Below are 25487 nucleotides of genomic sequence, written 5' to 3' on the forward strand. Positions count from 1 at the left end.
CCAATTAAAAGGTCATAAGAATCAATATGGTTGGGGAAAGGAAGGAAATGTCACAGGTGGGGGAAGTAGATAGTAATGAAGGAGGATATACCTAACAATGGGCCACAGCAGGATGTGGTGAAATGGCCGAGTAAAACTTGTACTTTGTTATGCACAAGGCCGGATAAGGCAAGAGATAAACAATAGTAATGGGCAACGGGTTCGGAGTACTGAATCCTATATAATATATGTACTGGTTAAACTCTGTGTGCCTATTCCAGGCACCACGTTTACAAGCGTATAATAAACATACTGATTGCTTCAGATCTTGTCTCGGACTGAAATTATTGAAGCGAGCGAGCTTCGTTTCTCACAATTGGGGGCCGTCCGGGATATTCTTCCATCATCGGTGGGAGTGACTGGGCCTGGACACTGGGAAGACGCGTCCTGCTCCCAATTGAGGAGCGGTCTCATGTCCCGGTTTGGTCCACTCCCTTGGACGACTGTTACAAATCCCAGAGAGAGACATCTGAATCAGACAGTGAAAGGCGGTTGATAGAAAATACGGCAAAAAGGGACCAGGCAACTCTGTGCACAGACCAAGGTAAGTATTGCCTTGGTGGCCGGGAAGAGGGGTATTTAATCGCTGAGGGACTGGCGAGGGCATCGAGAAATGGGGGCGGGGGTGGAGGCTGGGGCGGGGGGGGGGGGGGAGGGAGGCAGAGTAAGTCAAACTGCAAAGTAAAGGAAGAAAAAGTCCCTAGTAACATTCCTCCTGAAAGTCCGTTGGGGAGGATGTTGCGGGAATGGACAAGTAACACTTGTACAAGGGCAAAAGATAAAAAGAAAATGATTAAATATTGTTGTTTAGTACGGACCAAAGAACCAATGCTTTGTCTGGCTGTCTTCTGGCCAAAGTACGGTTCGGACGAAGATCGGGTACATCAGTATTTAGATTTGTATGTGAATAAAAAACAACCTTTTAGTCAAGAAAAGGCGGACTATGCATCCTGTTGGAAGGGCAGTTTGGGAACGATGGTAGTAAAGACAAAGGATCCCCCCCCTCTGCCACACCCAATCCCCAAGATCGTCTTGGCTGCTTGCCACCCCCCCCCGTACCATAAAATCAGATTAGGTGAAAATGGGGGAGGAGAGACAGACAGACAGTGACAGGGAACGGATGACCCACAAGAGGACGGCGAAGGGGCGGTGGACAGGGATGTTGTTGTTCCAGACCCTCAATCCTCAACAAAAGAAAGGGAAGATAAAGTAGATGTAGAGGCTGCCTCCGGAGTATCTAAACCAAAGCCTAAGGGGGAAAAACAAAAACGAAGAAAAGGGGAAGAACGTAAAGACTTATCCCCTTACGGAGGTACCAATAGGGGAAAAAAGAGATTGGGTTTGTAAGTCCTCCCCTCACCAGTGAGGAGGTCAGAACATTTAAAAAGGAGATGAAGGTCCTGGTTGAGGATCCGGAAGGGCTGTCTGAACAAATTGATCAATTTTTGGGGCCCAGTCTGTATACATGGACTGAGTTAATGTCTATTTTGAATATACTATTTACTGGGGAAGAAAGGGGACTTATACGAGAAGCAGCAATTAAAATATGGGACAGGGAACATCCCATTGGGGATGGAGAAGCTGGACAGGGAGAAACAAAGTTTCCCCTCAGAGACCCCCAGTGGGAAAATCAAAACCCAGAGCATAGAGAAGAAATGAGGGAATTGAAAGACTTGATTCTAAAAGGAATAGAGAGGCAGTTCTGAAGTCGCAGAATTTGACTAAAGCCTTTGAAGTTAGACAGGAGAAAGATCAGACTTCCTCATCTTTCTTGCAAAGATTAAGAGACTCAATGCGGAAATATTCTGGAATGAACCCTGAGGACCCAGTGGCACAGGGTCTTTTGAAAGTACATTCTGTGACAAAGGCGTGGCCAGACATACAGAGAAAGATACAGAAGATAGAAGGGTGGAGCGAAAAACCATTAGATGAATTGTTAAGAGAGGCACAGAAAGTGTTTGTAAAGGGAGAGGATGAGAGACAAAAACAGAAGCAAAAATGATGGTAGCTATGGTTGATGAGGTAGTTAAGAATAGAACCAATAGTGAACAACCGGAGCGGCAGGTGGCAGCATGTAGGACAGAGTGGAAGAGAAAGAGAGAGAAGACAAGGGGGAGCATTTGATAGAGGGTTCGGGTGACAGGGGCAGAGATGGAGGTCTCCACAGGAAGGATGCTATTATTGTGGAAAGATAGGGCATTTTAAGCAGGAGTGTCCTGATCTACAAAGGGAAGAAAGGGCAATTCCGCTTATGAATTTTGATGAAGAATAGGGGTGTCAGGGGTTCCTGCCCGCGGGGGCCCACCAGGAACCCTTGATAAACTTGAAGGTGGGACCCTGTAGGGAAGAGGTGGTCTTCCTCGTAGATACAGGGGCAGCACGGTCATCGCTGAATTTTAAACCAAAGAAAGTAGGAATGTCAACATGGTCAATAACTATTTCCGGTGTAAAAGGGGAAGGATTTACCGTTCCAGTATTTGAACCTATGATGATACAAGGTCCTAAGGATACAGTCACAGGGGAACTGTTATATATCCCTGATATAGGAAGTAACTTACTAGAGAGAGATTTAATTACCCTCTTAGGACTGGAGATTGGAATTGAGGAAAAAGAATTAGTTGTACAAATGGCAATGTTGACAGAGGATGTGGAGAGAAATAGACCCTATTGTATGGGCTAGAGAAGGGAATCGTGGAAAAATACAGATTCTTCCCCTAGAAATAAGTTTAAAAAAGGAAAGGGGATGTTGTCTGTGAGCAACAATATCCCATTTCCATAGAAGGTAAACAAGGACTGCAGCCAGTAATTGAGGGACTGATTAGAGATGGACTATTGGAGCCATGTATGTCTCCTTATAATACCAGTGTGGAAATCCGATGGAACTTATCTATTGGTGCAGGATTTGAGAACATTGAATCGAATAGTACAGATCAGGCACCCAGTGGTGCCAAATACCTATACGTTATTAAGTAAGGTCCCTCATGACCACAAATGGTTTAGTGTGATAGATTTAAAGGATGCCTTTGGGCTTATCCCTTGGCGGAGAAAAATAGGAATTTACTTGCCTTTGAATGGGAAGATCCCAAGACAGGATGGAAACAGCAATACCAGTGGACCATGCTCCCCCAGGGGTTTATGGAACCCCCAAATTTATTTGGATAGATGTTAGAACAAATATTGGAGAAATTTAGCAGCCCCAAGGGAACTACCCTGTTGCAGTATGTAGACGACCTCTTAGTAACAGAAAAAAGAAGAGGAAGAGTAGTAGAAGCCACTAACAAATTATTGAATTTCCTGGGTCAGCAGGGACTGCGAGTATCTAAAAACAAACTACAATATGTGGAGCGAGAAGTGAAATACTTGGGACATCTAGTTAGTGAGGGAAAGCAAAAGATAAGCCTGGAACAGATACAGTGAATAGTGGGGATGCCGCTGCCCAGAACTAAATGGGAGTTACGTAAATGTTTGGGTCTAACGGGATATTGCAGATTGGGGATTGATTCTTATGCTCAAAAAACTAAGAAATTATATCTCAAATTATTAGAGGAGGAACCAAAGTGTCTAAGTTGGGATGATGAGGAAAAAGAACTAGTTGAGGAACTCAAAAGAGATCTGATCCATGCCCCCGTGTTAGCCTTACCTTCTCTAGATAAGCCTTTCCACCTCTTTGCTACTGTAGGTAAGGGAGTGGCTTTGGGAGTATTAACCCAGAGGTGGGGAGGAATGAAACAGCCAGTAGCATATCTTTGAAAGCTATTGGATCCAGTATCCCAGGGGTAGCCTGAGTGTGTGCAGGCCATGGCTGCCACTGCACTGTTGGTGGAGGAAAGCAGAAAGCTTACATTTGGGGGAGCCCTAATAGTAAGCACCCCACACCAAGTGAGAACAATCCTAAACCAAAAAGCTGGGCGATGGTTGACAGACTCGCGGATTCTGAAATATGAGGCAACATTAATAGAAAAGGATGATCTAATGTTGGTCACAGACAATTGTTTAAATCCAGCTGCCTTTCTTTGGAAAGGAGAAGGAGACTCACCTCAGAATCCAGAGCACAACTGCCTTGACATTATAGAATACCAAACTAAGATCCGCATGGACCCGAGAGATGTTCTGCTTCATGCAGGAGCCTGACTTTTTATAGATGGATCATCCCGGGTGACTGAAGGGAAAAGACATAATGGGTATGCCGTCGTATACAGGACGAAAGGTAGTGTGGTAGAGGTAGGAAGGTTGCCAAATGGGTGGTCAGCTCAGACCTGCAAACTCTATGCACTGGAAAGAGCCCTTAGGGCGTTAGAAAATAAAGAGGGAACAGTATACACTGACTCTAAATATGCATTTGGTGTTGTGCACACTTTCGGAAAGATATGGCAGGAAAGAGGACTGATCAATATCCGGGGGAAGGAATTAGTACATGAAGAATTGATTAAACGGGTCTTGGAGTCCCTATTACTCTCCCGAGAAATGGCAGTAGTGCATGGAAATGGTCATCAGAAAGGTAATGAACCAGAAGTTAGGGGGAATAGACTAGCCGGTGAAGTGGCTAAGGAAGCAGTCCTGAACCCACAAGAAGTGGTGATTCATTCCCTAATACTGACTGTCCTAGGTCCTCGGGAAGCTCCTATATTTACTGAAAGAGAAGAAAAAGAATTGAAAGATTTAGGGGCTGCAAAAACAGCAGATGGGCGTTGGATGTTACCTGATGGGAGGGAAATGTTAAACAAAATGATGATACGAGAGATTATGGCTGTCCTACATCAAGGCAGCCATTGGGGAGTACAAGCAATGTGTGATTTAATTCTTGGGGAATATGGATGTAAAGGAATATATACAATCGCTAAACAAAAGTGAGGGATGTATAATATGCAGAAAGGTAAATAAGAATGTCTTGAGAAAACAGACCCCAGGAGGCAGAGACCCAGGATTGAGACCCTTCCAGAGTATACAAGTAGATTATACTGAACTACCCAGAATAGGAAGACTAAAATATATGCTGGTCATAGTAGATCATCGATCTGGTTGGGTTGAGGCATACCCCCTAGCTACCGCCATTGCAAGTGGGGTGTCTAAAACAATATTACAGCACATAATTCCCCGAAATGGGCTAGTGAACTGTATAGATTCCGACCAAGGAACTCATTTTACTTCTAAAGTGTTACGGGGGGTCATGAAAGGGTTGGGAATTTTCCAGGAGTTCCATACTCCACGGCACCCGCCATGATCAGGAAGGGTTGAGAGAATGAACCAAACACTCAAACGACAGCTCTCTAAATTGATAATAGAAACCAGACTCCCTTGGACCAAATGTTTACCAATACTCCCTTGCGAGTACGAACAGCCCCAAGGAAAGATTTGGGACTATCCCCATATGAAATCTTATTTGGATTACCTTATCTGGGAACGCATGGAGAATTGCCAATTTCTGAAACTAAAGACTTGTTCTTAAAGAAGTATATACTGGGCTTGTCCTCCTCTTTGTCTTTCCTCAGGAAACAGGGTTTATTGGCACAGACTCCAGCCTTGAATTCACCGTTCATCCCATCCAGCCGGGAGATTGGGTATTAGTAAAATCATGGACAGAGACTAAATTGCAGCCGGACTGGGAAGGGCCGTACCAGGCTCTTTTGACTGAAACGGCAATAAGGACGGAGGAGAAAGGCTGGACTCACTACACTCGGATCAAAGGGCCAGTGGAATCTCCAGTTGAGGAAGAAGTCTGGACAGCCGAATCAACGCAAGACCCGCTGAAACTCAGACTAAAGAGACTCTGAGTAACTGATTATACAGTGGCGACACGAGTGCGGGATTATTTCTGTAGGATTGTATATTAAGTCTTTTTGTGCTTCAGCACGAATTTTAGAATGCTGGGGATGTTTAGAGTTATGATGCTAGCCCTCTTAGTTTTGGGATTTTGTCAAATATCATTTTCATGTGTTATTAACGGCTCCTGAGTCTGATAATCTGCAAGTAATAAACCCCGATGCATGCAGCTTAATAAATTGTGGGTGTAGATAATCAGAGACAGTACCGCAGCTCAGAGATACATCTTAAGTCCTATGGGGATGGCCTTGGTGATGGTACTTGGTATAATGGTCTCGTCACAGTATACCGGGCCCCCTTCTGACCAGTTCTCAATTGTCCCGATAAAAAGTGTAACCCAATATACTTAACGATAAAGAAAACCACATGGCACAAAGCAATTCTGGGGGGGGCACCTATGAGATACAATTAAATGAAACATTTGGGATAGAAATGAAAACAAACGGGAATGATTTCTCGGGCTGTTGTTTTCGAATTAGCGTAGGACAGGGAAAACAAGCAGAACTACTGGATAATAAAGTACAACCTTTCACCCCTCCCGATGACCTTAAAGTAGTAAAAATTATAGAGGTAAAGGACTTAAAACAGACCATTGAAACAAACTGGGTACGGGGATGCAAATGCCTGGGTTGAATGGATAAAGTATACTGTAAAAAGTCTGAACAAAAGCAATTGCTATGCATGTGCCTCCGGTAGGCCAGTGGCCCAGGTGGTTCCCTTTCCGCTCGGGTGGAAGCAAGACAGGAATAGCATGAAACGTATGATAGCCCTGTATCAGGATAAGACTGCATGGAATGGTAGGAATTGTGCCTCCCTATCTCTGATGTTCCCTCCCTTGGAGAAGAAAGATTCAAAAGCCCCTCCTACGTTTTCAGCCGCAGTCGGAAATCACACGTCATGTGTGCGTAGTCGATGTACAAATTGGTCCAGAGATTTGAGGGAGTTGAAATTATGTACAGAGATTAAGAATGTCACCAAGACGGACAAGAGAGGGAACTACTCAGCACTAAAAGTTCCCCGAGCAGATCTGTGGTGGTACTGTGGAGGCAAAATATTAAGACCCACCCTACCTCCGGATTGGAGAGGGATATGTGCAATTGTACAATTGGCAATTCCATTTACCCTGGCATTTGAGAAGGAAAAGATAGTAGGGAAAAAGGTAAGGAGTAAGAGATCAGTGTTAGACACTTCTTTTGAGAACAGGATTTATCTCGATTCTGTAGGAGTCCCTAGGGGGGTACCTGATGAGTTCAAGGCTCGTAATCAGAGTGCAGCAGGCTTTGAGTCAGCTCTTGTTTGGTGAGTAACAATTAATAAAAATGTAGATTAGATAAATTACATTTTCTATAATCAACAGCGATTTATAAATTATACAAGAGATGCAGTCAAAGGGGAATATCAGAACAGCTTGATGCAACAAGTAGGATGGCATGGGAAAACAGAATGGCCCTTGTTATGATTTTAGTGGAAAAAGGCTGCGTGTGTGTGTGATGTTCAGAAGAAGCTGGTGTACCTTTATTCCGAGTAACACTGCGCCTGATCGTTCAATTACTCGGGCCTTAAAGGGATTGACTACCTTAACAGAGGAACTGGCTGAGAATTCAGGAGTAGACACATCTCTCACGGGATGGCTTGAATCATGGTTTGGAAAATGGAAGGGGGTGGTGGTATCCATCCTTACTTCACCATAGTAGTAGCCGGGGTATTGGTAGCCATCGGCTGTTGTATCATACTCTGTATACAAGGACTCACCCAAAGACTGATTGAGACAGCCTGAATGAAACAGATGCCCCTAAAAGGGAATCAGGTAGAGGAACTTTATCGATTAAATAATGAGGGGATGAGCGAGACCAAGATGAATGAAATCTCCGGAATGATGCTTGCGAATTTTGAGGGCGATGCTTAAAAGAAAAATGCAGAAGATAACAAATGGTAGTTAAAGAAAAAGGGAAAATTGTGGGATATAAGTAAAGTAGTGTTACTTCTGCAATCATAATTACTTATGCAAGGCAAATGAAATCACACCAGTGTATAGTTGTTTAAACCAAGAATGAAAACTATGTGGAGGAAATATATGATTGTTTTTGTATTACCTAAAATGTGCATACAAGAATGAAATGTGCCTGCAAACAATGGTAGATGTTACAGACAAATAGATAAGGTGCTGTGACGATGTAGGTTAAGCCAGATATGCTTGTACAAGCAGTAGTTATAAGCATCTGTTTCCCATTTCTGCAAAAAACACAAAAACAAACCCCAATTAGATTAATTACTTACAGTGTGAAAACAGGCCCTTCGGCCCAACAAGTCCACACCGACCCGCTGAAGCGCAGCCCACCCATACCCCTACATTTACCCCTTACCTAACACTACGGGCAATTTAGCATGGCCAATTCACCTGACCTGCACATCTTTGGACTGTGGGAGGAAACCGGAGCACCCGGAGGAAACCCACGCAGACACGGGGAGAACGTGCAAACTCCACACAGTCTGTCGCCTAAGTCGGGAATTGAACCCGGATCTCAGGCGCTGTGAGGCAGCAGTGCTAACCACTGTGCCACCGTGCCGCCCACGATTAAAATGTCATAAGAATCAATATGATTGGGGAAAGGAAGGAAATGTCACAGGTGGGGGAAGTAGATAGTAATGAAGGAGGATATACCTAACAATGGGCCACAGCAGGATGCGGCGAAATGGCCAAGTAAAACTTGTACTCTGTTATACACAAGGCCGGATATGGCAAGAGATAAACAATAGTAATGGGCAACGGGTTTGGAGTAGTGAACCCTATGTAAGATATGTACTTGCAAACTTCTGCGTGCCTATTCCAGGCATCACGCTTGCAAGCGTATAATAAACGTACTGATTGCTTCACATCTTGTCTCGGACTGAAATTATTGAAGTGAGCGAGCTTCGTTTCTCACAATTGGGGGCAAACTGGAGCTTAAATTTTAAAAGTATTCAGGCAATCAGACTAACGTGCGTCATTCACAAATTCTCCTGACTGCTTTTTCCTTCCAGGAGAGCCACTCCCCCCCATTTGTAAATTCCCTGATCATAGGCCGTCCAAAGCCCCGGACTTCCCACATCTAGCTGCAATGGATGGTTTCATCCTCGGGCAAAACAATAGTGGCAGCAGTGCCCACTATTTAGTTCTAAAGCATTAGGACTCTTAGAACTGCTGGCCACTCTAACAAGGGGTTGGAGTCAAAAATGGAGCAGCAGCAAGCAACCCCTTCAAACCTAACGCAATATTTTAGTAAGCAAGAGAAGCCAACTCCTAACGGAGATGATGGAAGAGTTTAGTTGTCTTTCAAAGAAGATTAGTAACAGGTGGTGGTCTTTCTACCACTGGAGCTAGTGCATCATTCAATATGGCCTGCTCATTAACTTCATTTTGCACATCACCTCCTTCAAAACATAACATAGGGATACAGTATCTGAGTAATTTGACATGATACTGGGCAAGTGTAACATGCTTGAGAGGAAGAGCTCATCAACACTGGGGGAATTAATCCATCTCATACCATCAGCTTCTGTTAATTAGTTTGAGTGCACTACCTGAGGGGGTAGTTAAGGCAGGAAGCTTTACAAGTTCGATGAACATTTGAAATGTCAAAATATTCAAGGCTGTGGGCCAAATGCAGGAAAGTGGGAATAGTATAGATTTTGGGAAGTTTTCTGTCAGTGCAGACCCAATCAGCTGAAGAGCCTATTCTGCATGAAGTCCATATGATTTCATGAAGACTGTAATAATAGAAATAATTCCATTATTGGTGTACCCTACAGCCACCAGGGTGATAAAAAGCTAGCAATGCACTAGAACATACGCTTTCCCAACTAGGATTTTCTTTGCCTACAATGTTCACTAGTCACAGAGATGTACATCATGGAAAACGGCCCATATCCCTCCAAACCTTTCCTATTCATATACCAATCCAAATGCCTCTTAAATGTTGCAATTGTACCAGCCTCCACCACTTCCTCTGGCAGCTCATTCCATACACGTACCACCCTCTGCGTGAAAAAGTTGTCCCAGAGGTCTCTTTTATATCTTTCCCCTCTCACCCTAGTTTTCTCCCATCATCTCTCTCTCTCAGTTACGACTCCATAATGCTTTCATTACAATGCTGCACTGGCAAGTGTGATGTCATGGAACAACAAAAAAGGCAGTAGAAATTTTGATGCAAACTTGGCAGAGTGAAAGGAAACAGTAATGCTTTAATGAAAGCAAAGTAACGCAGATATTGAAGTGCTGAAATAAAAACAGAACACACTAGAGAAACACAGCAGCTCTAGCAGTATCTTTGGGGAAAGAAACAAACATTTGGAGCCCAAAGTATTTTCATCGGTACTCTGATCAAGAGTTTACCAGGTATTTTTCAGGCTGGGAAAGAAATGAAATTTCCCAGGGATTGTTTTTGGGACCCTCGTTTTTCCTGATAATGTGTTGTGAATACAGTGGTTACAATCTTCCAAAAAGCCTTGGATTCTAGAGAAGTACCACACTCCTCTATTCAAAAAGTGACGGAGGCAAAAAGTAAGTAACTGCAAGTCAATAAGCCTAACATCTGTTGTTGGAAAAATACAGAAGGTAATAGCAGCACATCTGTAAAATTATAATCTAATCTCATCAGAGATTCATGGCTTCATGAAAGGGAAATTGCGCCTGACTAATTTATTCACATTTTCCCAAGGACATCTCAACCACACTGGATAGAGGGAAACGAGAAAAAGATGTTTTGAGAAGATTTGTAGCTCAGGTTGCTCGCTGGATGTAGGTTTGCTCGCTGAGCTGGAAGGTTCGTTTTCAGGCGTTTCATCACCATACTTGGTATCATCAGTGAGCCTCCAGTAAAGCACTGTTATTAGTGCCTTGCTTTCTATCATATGTTTAGGTTTCCTTAAGTTGGTGACAACACCATTTCCTGTTCCTTTTCTCTCTGGTAAATGGGATCCAAGTCAATGTGTTTGTTGATAGAGTTCCGGTTGGAATGCCACGCTTCTAGGAATTCTCGTGCATGTTCCTGTTTGGCTTGTCCTAGGATGGATGTGTTGCCCCAATCGAAGTGATGTCCTTCCTCATCTGTATGTAAGGATACTAGTGAGAGTGGGTCATGTCTTTTTGGGGCTAGTTGATGTTCATGTGTCCTGGTGGCTAGTTTTCTGCCTTGGGTCCAATGTAGTGTTTGTTACAGTTCATGCAAGGTGTTTTGTAAATGACATTAGTTTTCCTTGTCTGTATTCATTAGCTGCTGTTTTAGTATGTTGGAGGGTTTGTGGGCTACCATGATGCCAAAAGGTCCAAGTAGTCTGGCAGTCATTTCTAAGATGTCTTTGATGTAGGAGAGACTGGCTGGGTTTCTGGGCGTGCTTTGTCTGCTTATTCAAAAAGAATGGGTACCCAATGAACAGTCTGCCGATTTCTCAGCAACAACCCCAAGTAAGCACACAAAACGCGTAACGAACACTACATTGGACAAACAGGCAGAAAACTAGCCACCAGGATACATGAACACAAACTAGCCACAATAACACATGACACACTCTCACTAGTACCCTTACATACAGATGAGGAAGGACACCACTTTGACTAGGACAACACACCTATCCTAGGACAAGCCAAACAGGGACACGCACAGGAGTTCCTGGAAGGATGGTTATTCCAACCGGAACTCTATCAACAAACCCATTGACTTGGACCCCATTTATCACCCTCTGAGAAAAAGAACAGGAAATGACATCACCAACCCAAGGAAACCTAAACACAAATAGAAAGCGGGACACTAACACCAGTGCTTCACTGGAGGCTCACTGATTAGGTTGCCTAGTATGATGACGAAATGTCTGAAAACAAACCTTCCAGCTCAGCGAGCAAACTTACATCCAAAGCTAGTAGTTGTGTCGTATTTGGATTTCCAAGGGCATTCGACAAGGTACCTCTCAAAAGGTTAAGGCACAAGAGCCCATGTATCGGAGATAGTAATATTGGCATGGATAGAGAATTGGCTCATGGGCAGCAAACAGCCAGTGGGAATAAGGTGTTCATTCTCAGGCTGGCAACCTGTGACCAGTGGGGTTCCACAGGGATCATTGCAAGGACCATAGCTGATTACAATAGATAGTAACGACTTGCGACCCAGTTGCAGATGATACAAAGATAGGTGGAATGACAGATTGCAAGAGGGATACAAACAGCTTACAGAGAGATATTGATAGGTTAAGCAATGAGCAAAACGTTGGTAAATGGAGTATGCTGTGTGAAGATGTGATGTTGCTCATTTTAGAAGGGAGAACACAAAAAAACAAAATTATTTAAGTAGGGAAAAACTGCAAAAATCTGCAACATAAAAGGACTTGAGGATATTTGAAAATGAAACAAAGCTAGCACACTGTTGCAGCGGTTAGTCAGGAAGGCTAATAGAATATAGGCCCTTCTGCTAAGGGGTTTGGTGTTTTAGAGTTGGGAAGTCTTACTGCAACTGTACGAAGTGTTGGTCAAACCACATCTAGAGCTCGGAAAGCAATTTTGGTTTCCTTATGTAGGAAAAGATATTATTTCATTGCAGGCAATTCAGAAAAGATTCGCTAGAGTGATCCCTGGTATAGACTGATTATCATATGAGCAAAGATTAAACAAGTTGGGTAACTACTCATTGGAGTTCAGATGAATGAGAGATGATCTCATTGAAACATATAGAATTCTTAAGGGGCTTGACAGAGTAAATGTTAAGAATATATTTTCCCTTATGGGAGAGTCTAGAACCAAAGGGTGTAATCTCAGAATAAAGAGACACAAATTTAAGACTGAGATAAGGCAGAACTTCTTCTCTCACAGGGTTGAGTGTCTTTGGAACTCTTACCAGAGGCTGTTGTAAAATTAATAGATTCTTAATCAGTAAAATAACGAACTGTTATGTGAAAAGGGCAGGAAATGTGGGCGGTACGGTGGCACAGTGGTTAGCACTGCTGCCTCACAGCGCCAGACACCCGGGTTCAATTCCCACCTCAGGCAACTGTCTCTGTGGAGTTTGCATATTCATCCCGTGTCTGCGTGGGTTGCCTCCGGGTGCTCCGGTTTCCTCCCACAGCCCAAAAATGTGCAGGTTAGGTGAAGTGGCCATGCTAAATTGCCCGTAGTGTTAGGTGAAGGGGTAAGTGTAGGGGAATGGCTCTTCGGAGCGTCAGTGTGGACGTGTTGTGCCGAAGGGCCTGTTTCCACACTGTAAGTAATCTAATCTAAAAAAAGAAAGTGGGCGTGAGCAGTGGCGGATCAGCCATGATCCAACTAAATGGCAGAGCAGGCTCAAGATGGCATAGACCTGGTTTCAAAAGGAATGGAGGAGGAAAATAAAGGCCAACATTCCAATTGCCTTTCCTATTACCCATAGAACTTTGATACTAGATATTTTTGATTCAGGGATGACGGCTCATAAATCCCTATTTTCTGTAGCTTTTTGCAGTCCTCCTCCATTTGAATAATATTAAACTCATCTATTCTTCCTGCCAAACTGCATAACTTCACATTTACCCACATGACAGTCCATCTTTCCAGCTTTAGTATAGTTGGAAAGCTATTAAAGTCCTTGAATATATAGACAGATGAAAAACATTTATTCAACTCCTCTGCTATTTTCTGGTTCTCCATTATTATTTCCCCAGCTTCCTTCTCCAGTGTTCACTTTGGCTTCTCACTTCCTTTTTATATATTTAACAAAGCTCAGTCAGTTTTCATATCACTTATTAGTTTACCCTCAGCATATATCCCTTCCTTTATCAATTTTCTGGTCATCGGTTTAGTTAAGTTTCTAATCCTCTGGTTCGCCACTAATATTTGCCACATTGTAGGCTTTTTCTTTCAATTTGATACTGTCCTTAACTTCCTGAATAACAATGGTCATTTCATTCCTAGAATTATTCTTCCTCACTGCAATAAATCACTGCGGAGTGTCACAGACTATTGTTTAAAATGCCTCCTATTGTTCCTCAATCAGTTTTCTGTCAGATCCTTTTCCCAGTCCACTCTAGCCAACACTACTCTCTTGTCCCTAAGTAGTTACCTTTACTTAAATTTAGCACAGTTGTTTCCAACTCAAGTGTGTCCGTCTCTCTCTCTCAAGCTGAATGTTACAGTTATATTTCTTAGGAGATATTTTACTCCAAAGTCATTTACTAAACCTGACTCATTACACGTGACCAGATTCAAAATAGCCTAATGCATGGTTGCATTCACAGCATATTGTTCTAGGAAACTATCCTAAATACATAGAGGTCTTCCTAATGGCGATCTTTGTCAATTTGATTATCACAGTCTACATGAAGATTAAAGTCATTCATGATAAACATACCCTTTTTACATGTCCTCATTGTAACTTGAATTTTCATCTGTCCCACAGGCTTACAGACTATTCTAACCAGCATTTCTTCCCCTAGTGGTTTCTTACTTTCACCCATATGGATTCTGCATCCAATCCAAGATCATGTGTTGACATCATACTCGATCCATCATGTACTATCAAATGTCAACCAGTGAGAAAGTAACTACCTACCTCCTGTACTGTGCGAATTGGGCCAGACATCATACCACGTACAATGCGACCAGATCGTGGCCGCTGCGATTCCATATTTGTTCCTCTGGCCTCCACAGGAAACACACCAGCCCTGGAAGCATCAGATGAAAGGATGTTAACAGGAAGGAGTCCTGGTTCACCTCCTGAAGGACACCCATTCCTGCCTGGAGATCTATCCTTCTTCTTGAGTGAACTCTGCAGAGGCTTGGAAGAAGGTACTGACATACATGCTAAACCAGCAGAATCATTGGGAAACCTGGAATTGAACAGAATTTGGTTAGGAATAATGTATTAATGATAAATAGTCAACTTTGATCTGTAACTTGAAAGAAAGAACAGAACATAACTAATTGGGTACCTTTCCCTTTCTGTAGCAACGCAGCTATCACTTTCACTTTATATACGATTGGTCCTTGGCTCAATTCCAGGTAAAAGCATGGACCCAGATAATGTTTGGCTTTGAAATAACACAGACCAAAGTCTCTAGCAGAACCTGAAAGAATCCCAGATGCAGCAGACTCTGTGGAATTGCTGCAGAAATTGATGGTTCCAAACAGCAATTCCCTCATGCCTGGATCCCTCTGTAACAATCCACTGAAATATGGTCAAGTCTGAAGGTTCTACTTCCCTTAAAATGTGAGGCAATCAAAAACCTCGTCTACCTCCTGGCCATTTGTGAAGTTGCTCCCTTAAGTCTTCCACAGCATTTCACAATCTCCCTGTGGTAACTAGTTAGAGAATTTGGCTGTTAACCAAAAAGCTATTGGGTAACCTTGAACCACAAGGGACAAATTTCAAATTTGGAATTGAGACAAGCAAAAGAGGGATATGGGAGGAGAGGGTTGCGATGTTACATTTAGATGGAGGAACAACAGGAGACCCAGTTCATTATAGAGAAGAGCATAACTACATGTGGTGTGGTTGAGATAAATGACCTGCTTATATGCCATACATGTAATTTTAAAACACAGCACAGCAGAGAAGTCATTCACACCTGTCTCATTCTTTGAATCAATTCTTTAAACAAATTGCTTGGTGCCATCATATTCTTCCAACTTCCACTATTTAAATCGTGATAGAGAGGGTCAGTCTTATGATTCTCCTACACAAAATTTCTTATTAGCGCACTTTTTAATAAACCATCAAGTGCTGTATAATTACTAACAACTGCTTACATACTATAAGGTTTACGGAATGGTCGTTAATTAGCTAAATAGATATTAAGAAAGCAAAAGGAGTTATGGATGATTTCAAATGATCAAATGGGACACCATAGTTTTGCTCAGCTGGAACCATGGACACACTTTGGAACATGAGAAAATTTCCTTAAAAGATACATAGTTGAAGTGAAATATTTCAACTACACTGACACTCTGTCACTGCTGCATGACAATATCCTCACTGAACAGGTAGCATCTGCTTCACTGATGTCCTTCAGAGAAGGAAATCTGCTGTCCTTAGCCAATCTAGGATACATTCAAGTTCAGACAGATAGTAATATGATTGACCCTTAACTACCACGTGAAATGGCCTCGCAAGCCTCTCAGACAAGGACCATTCAGAATGGGCAACAAATGCTGCCATTGCAAGTGACTCCCACATCTTAGGAAAGAATACAAAATGTAACGGAATTGGAATCAGTCAAATAATCAATGCCAGGGAAAGATGATGCTGTAGCATTTATAATACAGAACTCAGCATGCAAAGACTCAAAGGAACCTGGGCTCAAATCCCACCATAGCAGCTGTCAAATTTAAATTCACTTAACAAATCGTGCATTTAAATCTCAGTAATGGTGACCATGAGAACTATCACCAATTGTTAAAACCTGTGATGCGCTAATGCCGTCTAAAGAAGGAAATCTATCATCTTTACAATGTCTGGCCTACAGTGACATTATACCCTCAGCAATACAGTCTGTATAACTCGATAGTTCTGCTCCCATGCTATAAGAAAATCACGTAATAGCAGCACCATTTAAACCAATGAGACTGGAATCATGTTATCACTAATTATGGAAAGGAAAATTCGCATTCTGCAAATAATGGTCTAAATTCTTCAATCACATTGTAGCCAACTCGCGTTGTAGAAACACGTGTTATAGCAGAACTGACTGTATGATCTTAACTGCTCTCTAAAATGGTCGAGCAAGCCACCCAGTTCAAGGACAATTCGGAACGTGCATCAAATGCTGTCCTTATCAATGACGTCCATGTACCACTAAAGAATTAAAAAAATTACAACCATGTAAATTCCCTTCTCTATATCACCTCTGAGATCACAACATTCATTCAAGTTGCGGAATGTGGAGAGTTGGCTGTGTAACCCTCAGTGCTATGATCATCCTGTAAGTCACTGAAGTCCAAAGTTAAGGCAGTCATATGTTGAAATCATTTTTCCAGAATGGTAAAACAATTGTCATGCACCAGGATTAATTTTTTTGTACCTGCAAGCCTCTGATTTATTCAAGTCATGAAACGCTATACCACCACCTTTGTCCTCATCAGAGAGATCATAGATATTTACGAAGGTACTGTCAAAACGCACTGAGGTTGCTCTTTGGTTTACTATAGCTGGTGTTCGAAAATTGTCCCGTGCCATAACCTTTGTGTTCTCGTTGCTGTCCAGGAAATATTTTGTGATTATCTCCAGCATTGTCTTTAAAGGCATCAACTGAGCCTGTAAAAGTTTTGAAATAAAATGCAAAATTCAAATTGCTGAGTTAATAATCAATGCAAAGCATAATATTAATGAATCTCTTGCACAAAGTCATCCTGAAATAGTATTTGACATATACATACATGTACGTCAAATTCTGGCCTTTTGTGCAGCTCTATTTATCTGCACCTTCTCCACTAACAGCCCCAAGTTCTAGAATTCCCTCAACAATTTATATTGTTATAGCACACACAACATAATGCAATGTCCCATAGCACTTCAAAGATGCATTATTAAACTTTCATTTACTGCAAAGTTGGAAGACTTTAAGACCAAGTCACCAAAGATTAAGTAGTGTATCTTAAATTTTGATTGATGACACTACTGTGACGGTCAGTGCAATGTCTGTGCTATGTTACAGATCAGAGTGGTGCTGGAAAAGCACAGCAGGTCAGGTAGCATTCGAGGAGCAGGAAAAAAAATCGACATTTCGGGCAAAAGCCCTTAAATAAGGGATATTCCTGATGAAGGGCTTTTGCCCAAAACGTCGATTTTCCTGCTCCTTGGATACTGCCTGACCTGATGTGCTTTTCCAGCACCACTCTGATCTGAACTCTGGTTTCCACATCTGCAGTCCTCACTTTTGCCCTGTACTATATTACAGGTGCTTTCAATCACACACAAGGAAGCTTGCCAAAGATTTATCAATAACTAATGTAAAGCAGTGAAAGTCATCAAAACACCTTGAGACTGAAATATGACTTCCTCTGCCTCCATTCTACAAGGGATAGAAACTCTGAATGCTGGACAGTCCCTTAGTTTGTTAATCACTCTTAAATTACGTTGATGTAAGCTGCAGTGACCGGGTCTCTGGCACGAGGTCCGGCCCTGAGGCCCAGAAGGGAAAGGGGGAAAGGAGGAGAGTGCTAGTTATAGGAGACTTGATAGTTAGAGGGACAGACAGGCGGCTCTGTGGATATGGGCGAGACTCTCGGATGGTTTGTTGCCTCCTGGGTGCCAGGGTGCGAGACATCTCGGACCGTGTCTTCAGAATCCTTAATGGGGAGGGTGCGCAACCAGAAGTCGTGGTGCACATTGGCACCAATGACATAGGTAGGAAGAGAGGTGGGGAGGTCATTCAGGAGCTCGGAGTTAGGCTGGAAGCGAAAAGCTAGGATGGACAGAGTCGTCATCTCTGGGTTGTTGCAGGTGCCACGTGACAGTGAGGCAAGGAATAAGAAGAGAGTGCAGTTGAACACGTGGCTGCAAGGATGGTGTAGGAGGGAGGGCTTCAGACATTTGGACAATTGGACTGCATTCTGGGGAAGGTGGGACCTGTACAAGCAGGACGGGTTGCACCTGAACCAGAAGGGCACCAATATCCTGGGGGGTGAGTTTGCTAGCACTCTTTGGGGGGTTTAAACTAATTTGGCAGGGGGATGGGATCCGGACTTGTAGTCCAGCAAGTAGGTTAGCTGTTTTTCAGGATGTCCAAGAATGCAGGGAGGTTGTGGAGAAGGTAGCACTGACAGGGAATACTTGCGGACACAGAGATGGGTTCAAGTGTGTATACTTCAATGCAAGAAGTATCAGAAATAAGGTGGGTGAACTTAAGGCGTGGATTGGTACTTGGGACTACGATGTTGTGGCCATCACAGAAACGTGGATAGAAGAGGGACAGGAATGGTTGTTGGAGGTTCCTGGTTACAGATGTTTCAGTAAGATTAGGGAGGGTGGTAAAAAAGGAGGTGTGACATTGCTAATTAGAAATGGTATAATGGCTGCAGAAAGGCAGTTCGAGGGGATCTGCCTTTGGAGGTAGTATGGGCTGAAGTCAGAAATCGGAAAGGAGTAGTCACCTTGTTGGGTGTTTACTATAGGCCTCCCAATAGCAGCAGAGATGTGGAGAAACAGATTGGGAAACAGATTCTGGAAAGGTGCAGAAGCCACAGGGTAGTAGTCATGGGCAATCTCAACTTCCCAAATATTGATTGGAAGCTCTTTAGATCAAGTAGATTGAATGGTTTGTGCAGTGTGTCCAGGAAGCTTTTCTAACTCAGTATGTAGATTGTCCGACCAGAGGGGAGGCCATATTGGATCTGTTCGCCGAGCTGGGAGTTTTTCTTGCAAACGTTTCGTTCCCTTTCTAGGTGACATCTTCAGTGCTTGGGAGCCTCCTGTGAAGTGCTTCTGTGCTGATTCCTCTGGCATTTGTACTGGTTTGAATCTGCCGCTTCCTGTTGTCAGTAGCTGTCCGCTGCAGTGGCCGGTATATAGGGTCTATGTCGATGTGTCTGTTGATCGAATTCGTGGATGAGTGCCATGCTTCTAGGAATTCCCTGGCTGTTCTCTGTTTGGCCTGTCCTATAATGGTGGTGTTGTCCCAATCGAATTCATGTTGTTTGTCATCTGAGCGTTTGGCTACTAGGCATAGCTGGTCGTGTCGTTTCGTGGCCAGTTGGTGTTCATGAAGGCAGGTTGTTAGCTGTCTTCCTGTTTGTCCTATGTAGTGTTTTGTGCAGTCCTTGCATGGGATTTTGTACACTACACTGGTTTTGCTCATGCTGGGAATCGGGTCCTTTGTCCTGGTGAGTTGTTGTCTGAGAGTGGCTGTTGGTTTGTGTGCTGTTATGAGTCCTAGTGGTCACAGCAGTCTGGCTGTCAGTTCAGAAATGCTCCTGATATATGGGAGTGTGGCCAGTCCTTTGGGTTGTGGCATGTCCTCATTTCATTGTCTTTCCCTGAGGCATCTGTTAATGAAATTGCGCGGTTATCCGTTTTTGTTGAATACCTTGTATAGGTGTTCTTCTTCCTCTTTTTGTAGTGCAGGTGTGCTGCAGTGTGTTGTGGCCCTTTTGAATAATGTCCTGATGCAACTTCGTTGTGTGTGTTGGGGTGGTTGCTTTCATAGTTCAGGATTTGGTCTGTGTGTGTGGCTTTTCTGTATACCTTCGTGGTGAATTCTCCTTTCGGTGTTCTTTGTACCATTACGTCCAGGAATGGGAGCTGGTTGTCCTTTTCTTCCTCTCTTGTGAATCGGATTCCTGTGAGTGTGGCGTTGATGATCCGGTGTGTGTTCTCTATGTCTGTGTTTTTTATGATTACAAAGGTGTCGTCCATGTATCTGATCCATAGTTTGGGGTGTAGTTGCGGTAAAACTGTTTTTTCTAACCTTTGCACACCTGCTTCTGCTATCAGTCCGGATATCGGTGAGCCCATGGGTGTTCTGTTAATTTGTTCATATATCTGGTTGTTGAATGTGAAGTGTGTTGTGAGGCACAGGTCCAGTAGTTTAAGTATGCCGTCTATGTTAATAGGTTCAGCGTCCTGTTGTCTGTTATGTATGTTTCTCTGGCTAGGGTTTTGTCAATAGAAGTGAACAGTGCCGTTACATCGAATGAGACCATGGTTTCTTCCTTGTGTATGGGTATATTTCTAATGCTGTCCAAAAATTCTTGTGTTGACTGTATAGGGTGTCTGGATCCGCTAACCAGGTGTTTCAGTTTCTGTTGTAGCTCCTTAGCCAGTTTGTGTGTTGGTGTTCCTGGTAGTGATACTATGGGTCTGAGTGGGATGTCTGGTTTGTGTACTTTAGGTAGTCCATAGAATCTGGGGGTGTTGTTGCTTTCTGGTTTCATTCTTTGTAGGTCAGACCTGGTTATCTGTCCTTTTTTTTGTAGGTTTCTCAGTGTGTTGTTTATCCTATTGGTGAGCTGTGGAGTGGGGTCAAACTCCCTCTTTTGGTAGGTGTTGGTATCTGCAAGTAGTTGTTCCGCTTTGTATATGTAGTCTGACTTTTCCAGTACAACAGTCATTCTGCCTTTGTCTGCTGGTAGTATGATTATGGTCGTATAATTTCTTAGTGATTTTAGTGCTTCTTTCTCCTTAGTGTTGAGGGTGTGTGTTTGTCTTTTTCTTGTTATCATAGGTATGATACTTTGTCTCACTGTTTGTTGTGTCTCTTCTGTTAATCCATTGTTCCTGAGTGTGCATTCTAGTGCTGCTAGGAAGTCTGCTGTCTTGGCGTCCCTGTGGTTGTAGTTAAGTCCCTTGGCCAGTATTGTTCTTTCCGTGTCTGTGAGCTGTCTGTGGGAAAGGTTTTTAACCCAGGTGTGTGTTATGGTGTCCTTTTCGTTGTGTGTTAGTTTGGCCATTTTTTTTTCTTTTAGTGCCGTTTTTTTTGCGGTGTGTGGTCCTGTACTGTACTATGGTGATAACTTGTTCAATGGTCCGGGTCCATTCCTGATTGGTAGTTTTTAAAATTAACGATTTTTAACGAATTCGATTGGGACAACACCACCATTATAGGACAGGCCAAACAGAGAACAGCCAGGGAATTCCTAGAAGCATGGCACTCATCCACGAATTCGATCAACAGACACATCGACATAGACCCTATATACCGGCCACTGCAGCGGACAGCTACTGACAACCGGAAGCGGCAGATTCAAACCAGTATAAATGCTGGAGGAATCAGCACAGAAGCGCTTCACAGGAGGCTCCCAAGCACTGAAGATGTCACCTAGAAAGGGGACGAAACGTTTGCAAGAAAAACTCCCAGCTCGGCGAACAGAACCACAACAACGAGCACCCAAGCTACAAATCTTCTCACAAACTTTGAAAGGCCATATTGGATTTGGTACTTGGTAACAAACGGGGACAAGTGATGGTCTTGTTAGTGGGTGAGCATTTTGGTGATGGTGACCACAATTCTGTGACTTTCACCTTGGTTATGGAGAGAGATAGGTGCGTGCAACGGGGTAGGTTTTACAATTGGGGGAAGGGTAAATACGATGCTGCAAGACAGGATCTGAGGAGCATAAATTGGGAGCACAGGCTGTCAGGGAAGGATGTCATTGAAATGTGGAACTTTTTCAAGGAACAGATACGACGTGTCCTTGATATGTATGTACCTGTCAGGCAGGAAAGAGATGGTCGTGCGAGGGAACCTTGGTTGACGAGGGAGGTTGAATATCTAATAAAGAGGAAGAAGGAGGCTTACAGAAGGTTGAGGAAACAAGGTTCAGACAGAGTATTGGAGAGATACAGGATAGCCAGGAGGGAGCTGAAGAAAGGGATTAGGAGAGCTAAGAGAGGGCATGAAAAATCTTTGACGGGTAGGATCAAGGATAACGTCTTTTATGCGTATGTGAGAAACATGAGAATGACAAGAACGAGGGTAGGTCCGATCAAGGACAGTAGTGGGAGACTCTGTATTGAGTCAGAAGAGATAGGAGAGGTCTTGAATGAATACTTTTCTTCAGTATTTACAAATGAGAGGGACCATATTGTTGAAGAAGAGAGTATGAAACGGACTGGTAAGCTAGAGGAGATACTTGTTAGGAAGGAAGATGTGTTGGGCATTTTGAAATACTTGAGGATAGACAAGTCCCCCCGGGCCTGACGGGATATATCCTAGGATTATGTGGGAAGCAAGAGAGGAAATTGCAGAGCCGTTGGCAATGATCTTTTTGTCTTCACTGTCAATGGGGGTGGTGCCAGGGGACTGGAGAGTGGCGAATATTGTGCCCCTGTTCAAAAAAAGGTAATAGGATAACCCCGGGAATTACAGGCCAGTTAGTCTTACTTCGGTGGTAGGCAAAGTAATGGAAAGGGTACTGAGGGATAGGATTTATGAGTATCTGGAAAGACACTGCTTGATTAGAGACAGCCAGCACGGATTTGAGAGGGGTAGGTCTTGCCTTACAAATCTTATTGAATTCTTTGAGGAGGTGACCAAGCATGTGGATGAGGTTAGAGCAGTATATGTAGTGTACATGGATTTTAGTAATGCATTTGATAAGGTTCCCCATGGTAGGCTTATGCAGAAAGTCAGGAGGCATAGGATAGTGGGAAATTTGGCCAGTTGGATAGAGAACCAGCTAACCGGTTGAAGTCAGAGAGTGGTGGTAGATGGTAAATATTCGACCTGGAGCCCAGTTACAAGTGGAGTTCCGCAGAGATCGGTTCTGGGTCCTCTGCTGTTTGTAATTTTTATTAATAACTTGGAAGAGGGAGTCAAAGGGTGGGTCAGTAAATTTGCAGACGATACGAAGATAGGTGGAGTTGTGGAAAGTGAGGAGGGCTGTTGTCACCTGCAAAGGGACTTAGATATGATGCAGAGCTGGGCTGAGGAACGGCAGGTGGAATTCAACCCTGTCAAGTGTGAGGTTGTCCATTTTGGAAGAACAAATAAGAATGCGGAATACAGGGTTAACAGTAGGGTTCTTAGTAATGTGGAGGAGCAGAGGGATCTTGGGGTCTATGTTCATAGCTCTTTGAAAGTTGCCACTCAGGTGGATAGAGCTTGTAAGAAGGCCTATGGTGTATTAGCGTTCATTAGCAGAGGGATTGAATTCATGAGTCGTGAGGTGATGTTGCAGCTTTACAGGGCCTTGTAAGGCCACATTTGGAGTACTGTGTGCAGTTCTGGTTGCCTCACTTTAGGAAAGATGTGGAAGCTTTGAAGAAGGTGCAGAGGAGATTTACCAGGCTGTTGCCTAGGGATGTCAGGGGTAGGTTCTTTACCCAGAGAGTGGTGGAGGCATGGAATGCGCTGCCTGTGGGAGTGGCAGAGTCAGAATCATTGGTGACCTTTAAGCGGCAATTGGATAGGTACATGGATAGGTGCTTAAGCTAGGACAAATGTTTGGCACAACATCGTGGGCCGTAGGGCCTGTCCTGTGCTGTATTGTTCTATGTTCTAAATCATTTGGCAAAGATGCCAGAAAAGAGTGGAATATTGCAATATAAAGAAATCTCATACGCTTATCTGTTTGCTGAAGCTTTATCTGGTGATAAAAACTTATAACAACCCAAATGATAGAAAGTTCTAATTCCACTTGAAAAGCTGCACAGAAAACTCCATTCCAATTTTCGACTGCATGCATAAATTCATTTGAGGATTATCTGCAGCTCTATAGCTAATAAGATTGTAACCACAGCACACCTTTAGTCAAGGACTTAATATGTAGAAAGGTCTGTAACCCAGGGACACAGATATGAAAGGAAGTTAGCTTTAAAAAAGGAAAGGCAAGTGTCAATGAAGAAATTCTTTCCTCTACAAATGTCTGATCTAGAATGCATTGCCTGAAAGCACAGTGAGAAAAGATTCAAGAGTAGCGGTCAAAAAGGGAACCAGATAAATACGTTAAAAGGAGAGAAATTTAAGACAGGGGATAAACAGGGTGAGTGGAGATATTTGGCTGGATCTTTCATAGAGCTGGCAGAGACATGATGAGTCAAATAGCCCATCTGTTCTGTGGTCTAAGATTCTATGCAATCGTGTAAACTTGCTTTTGATGCTGTGCCAGTGAGAGATGTATTTTACTATTGTCCTACAGGTATGGCCAGTTCTAATGGATGACTAAAAATCCATTGGTCAGTAAGCTTGTGACAGTATTGCTAAGCCTAAGACGTGACATGAAAAATGTTGCTTTGACATTCATTCAGCAAATTAAATACAATTCCTCTTCACCTTGTTCTGTTTATAAAGTGATTCCAGGTGTAGTACTTTTTTCAGCTCATTTCGGGTATTAATGCTGCCCTCTGTACGTGGAAGTTCCTGGTCCATGGCAGAAATGGTCTTCTTTAAACCCTGCAGGAATAGGAAAAGAAAATCTATTGGATATCAGCTGCTGAAATATGTTGCTTTCTTTCTTATTTAGAAAAATGATATAAATTCAGTAACACATTTATTTACCACAGGCAACTCCTAAATGTAAGAACACTAGACCCAGTAATGCGCCAAATCTCTTTATACATCACAACTTATAACCAATGCAATATTGCCATAAATCCCAAATTTCACCTCTCCCCCACTTCCATAATGTTGAAATCTTGCTGCAAAGCACACAGGAAAAACTATTCAAGGGGGACGCACAGTGGCTCAGTGGTTAGTACAGCTGCCTTACAGCACCAGGGACGCCGGTTCGATTCCCAGCTCGGACAACTGTGGATTTTGCACATTCTCCCTGTGTCTGCCTGGTTTCCTCAGAGTGCTCTGGTTTCCTCCCACTAATCTGATCTTCCATAACACTCATATATTCAAAACACCAAAAGCCCCATATTTCAGCCTTCAAGAGGTATTCCTGCACAATTGCAACATTTAAGAGGCATTTGGATGGGTATATGAATAGGAAGGGTTTGGAGAAATATAGGCCGGGTGCTGGCAGGTGGGACTAGATCGGGTTCGGATATCTGGTTGGTATGGACGAGTTGGACCGAAGGGTCTGTTTCCATAATGTACATCTCTATGACTCGAGTTTTGGTCTCCATATCCAAGGGAGGATACGTGTTTGCAGATGACATCAAAATGGGTGGGTGGGGTGGGGGTAGTGGACAGCGAAGACGGTAAACTTAGAGTACAATAGGACTTCTATCGGTTGGGCCAAGGAGTGC

At 43.2% G+C, this 25487-nt stretch overlaps 1 protein-coding gene across 2 annotated transcripts in view; it reads right to left on the bottom strand.

Moving 5' to 3' along the window:
• mindy4 (MINDY lysine 48 deubiquitinase 4) overlaps positions 1-25487 on the bottom strand; it is a 203984-nt gene that overhangs the window by 173086 nt on the left and 5411 nt on the right. For both annotated transcript variants that reach the window (XM_060825650.1, XM_060825649.1), the window contains exons 2-4: positions 24565-24684; positions 16876-17108; positions 14409-14685 (exon numbers count right to left, since the gene is read on the bottom strand). In XM_060825650.1, coding sequence (XP_060681633.1) covers positions 14409-14685; positions 16876-17108; positions 24565-24684 — 630 coding nt within the window. The remainder of the gene's footprint in view (positions 1-14408; positions 14686-16875; positions 17109-24564; positions 24685-25487) is intronic.

This window comes from Hemiscyllium ocellatum, chromosome 5, assembly GCF_020745735.1.
Source record: "Hemiscyllium ocellatum isolate sHemOce1 chromosome 5, sHemOce1.pat.X.cur, whole genome shotgun sequence".
Classification (NCBI taxonomy): domain Eukaryota; kingdom Metazoa; phylum Chordata; class Chondrichthyes; order Orectolobiformes; family Hemiscylliidae; genus Hemiscyllium; species Hemiscyllium ocellatum.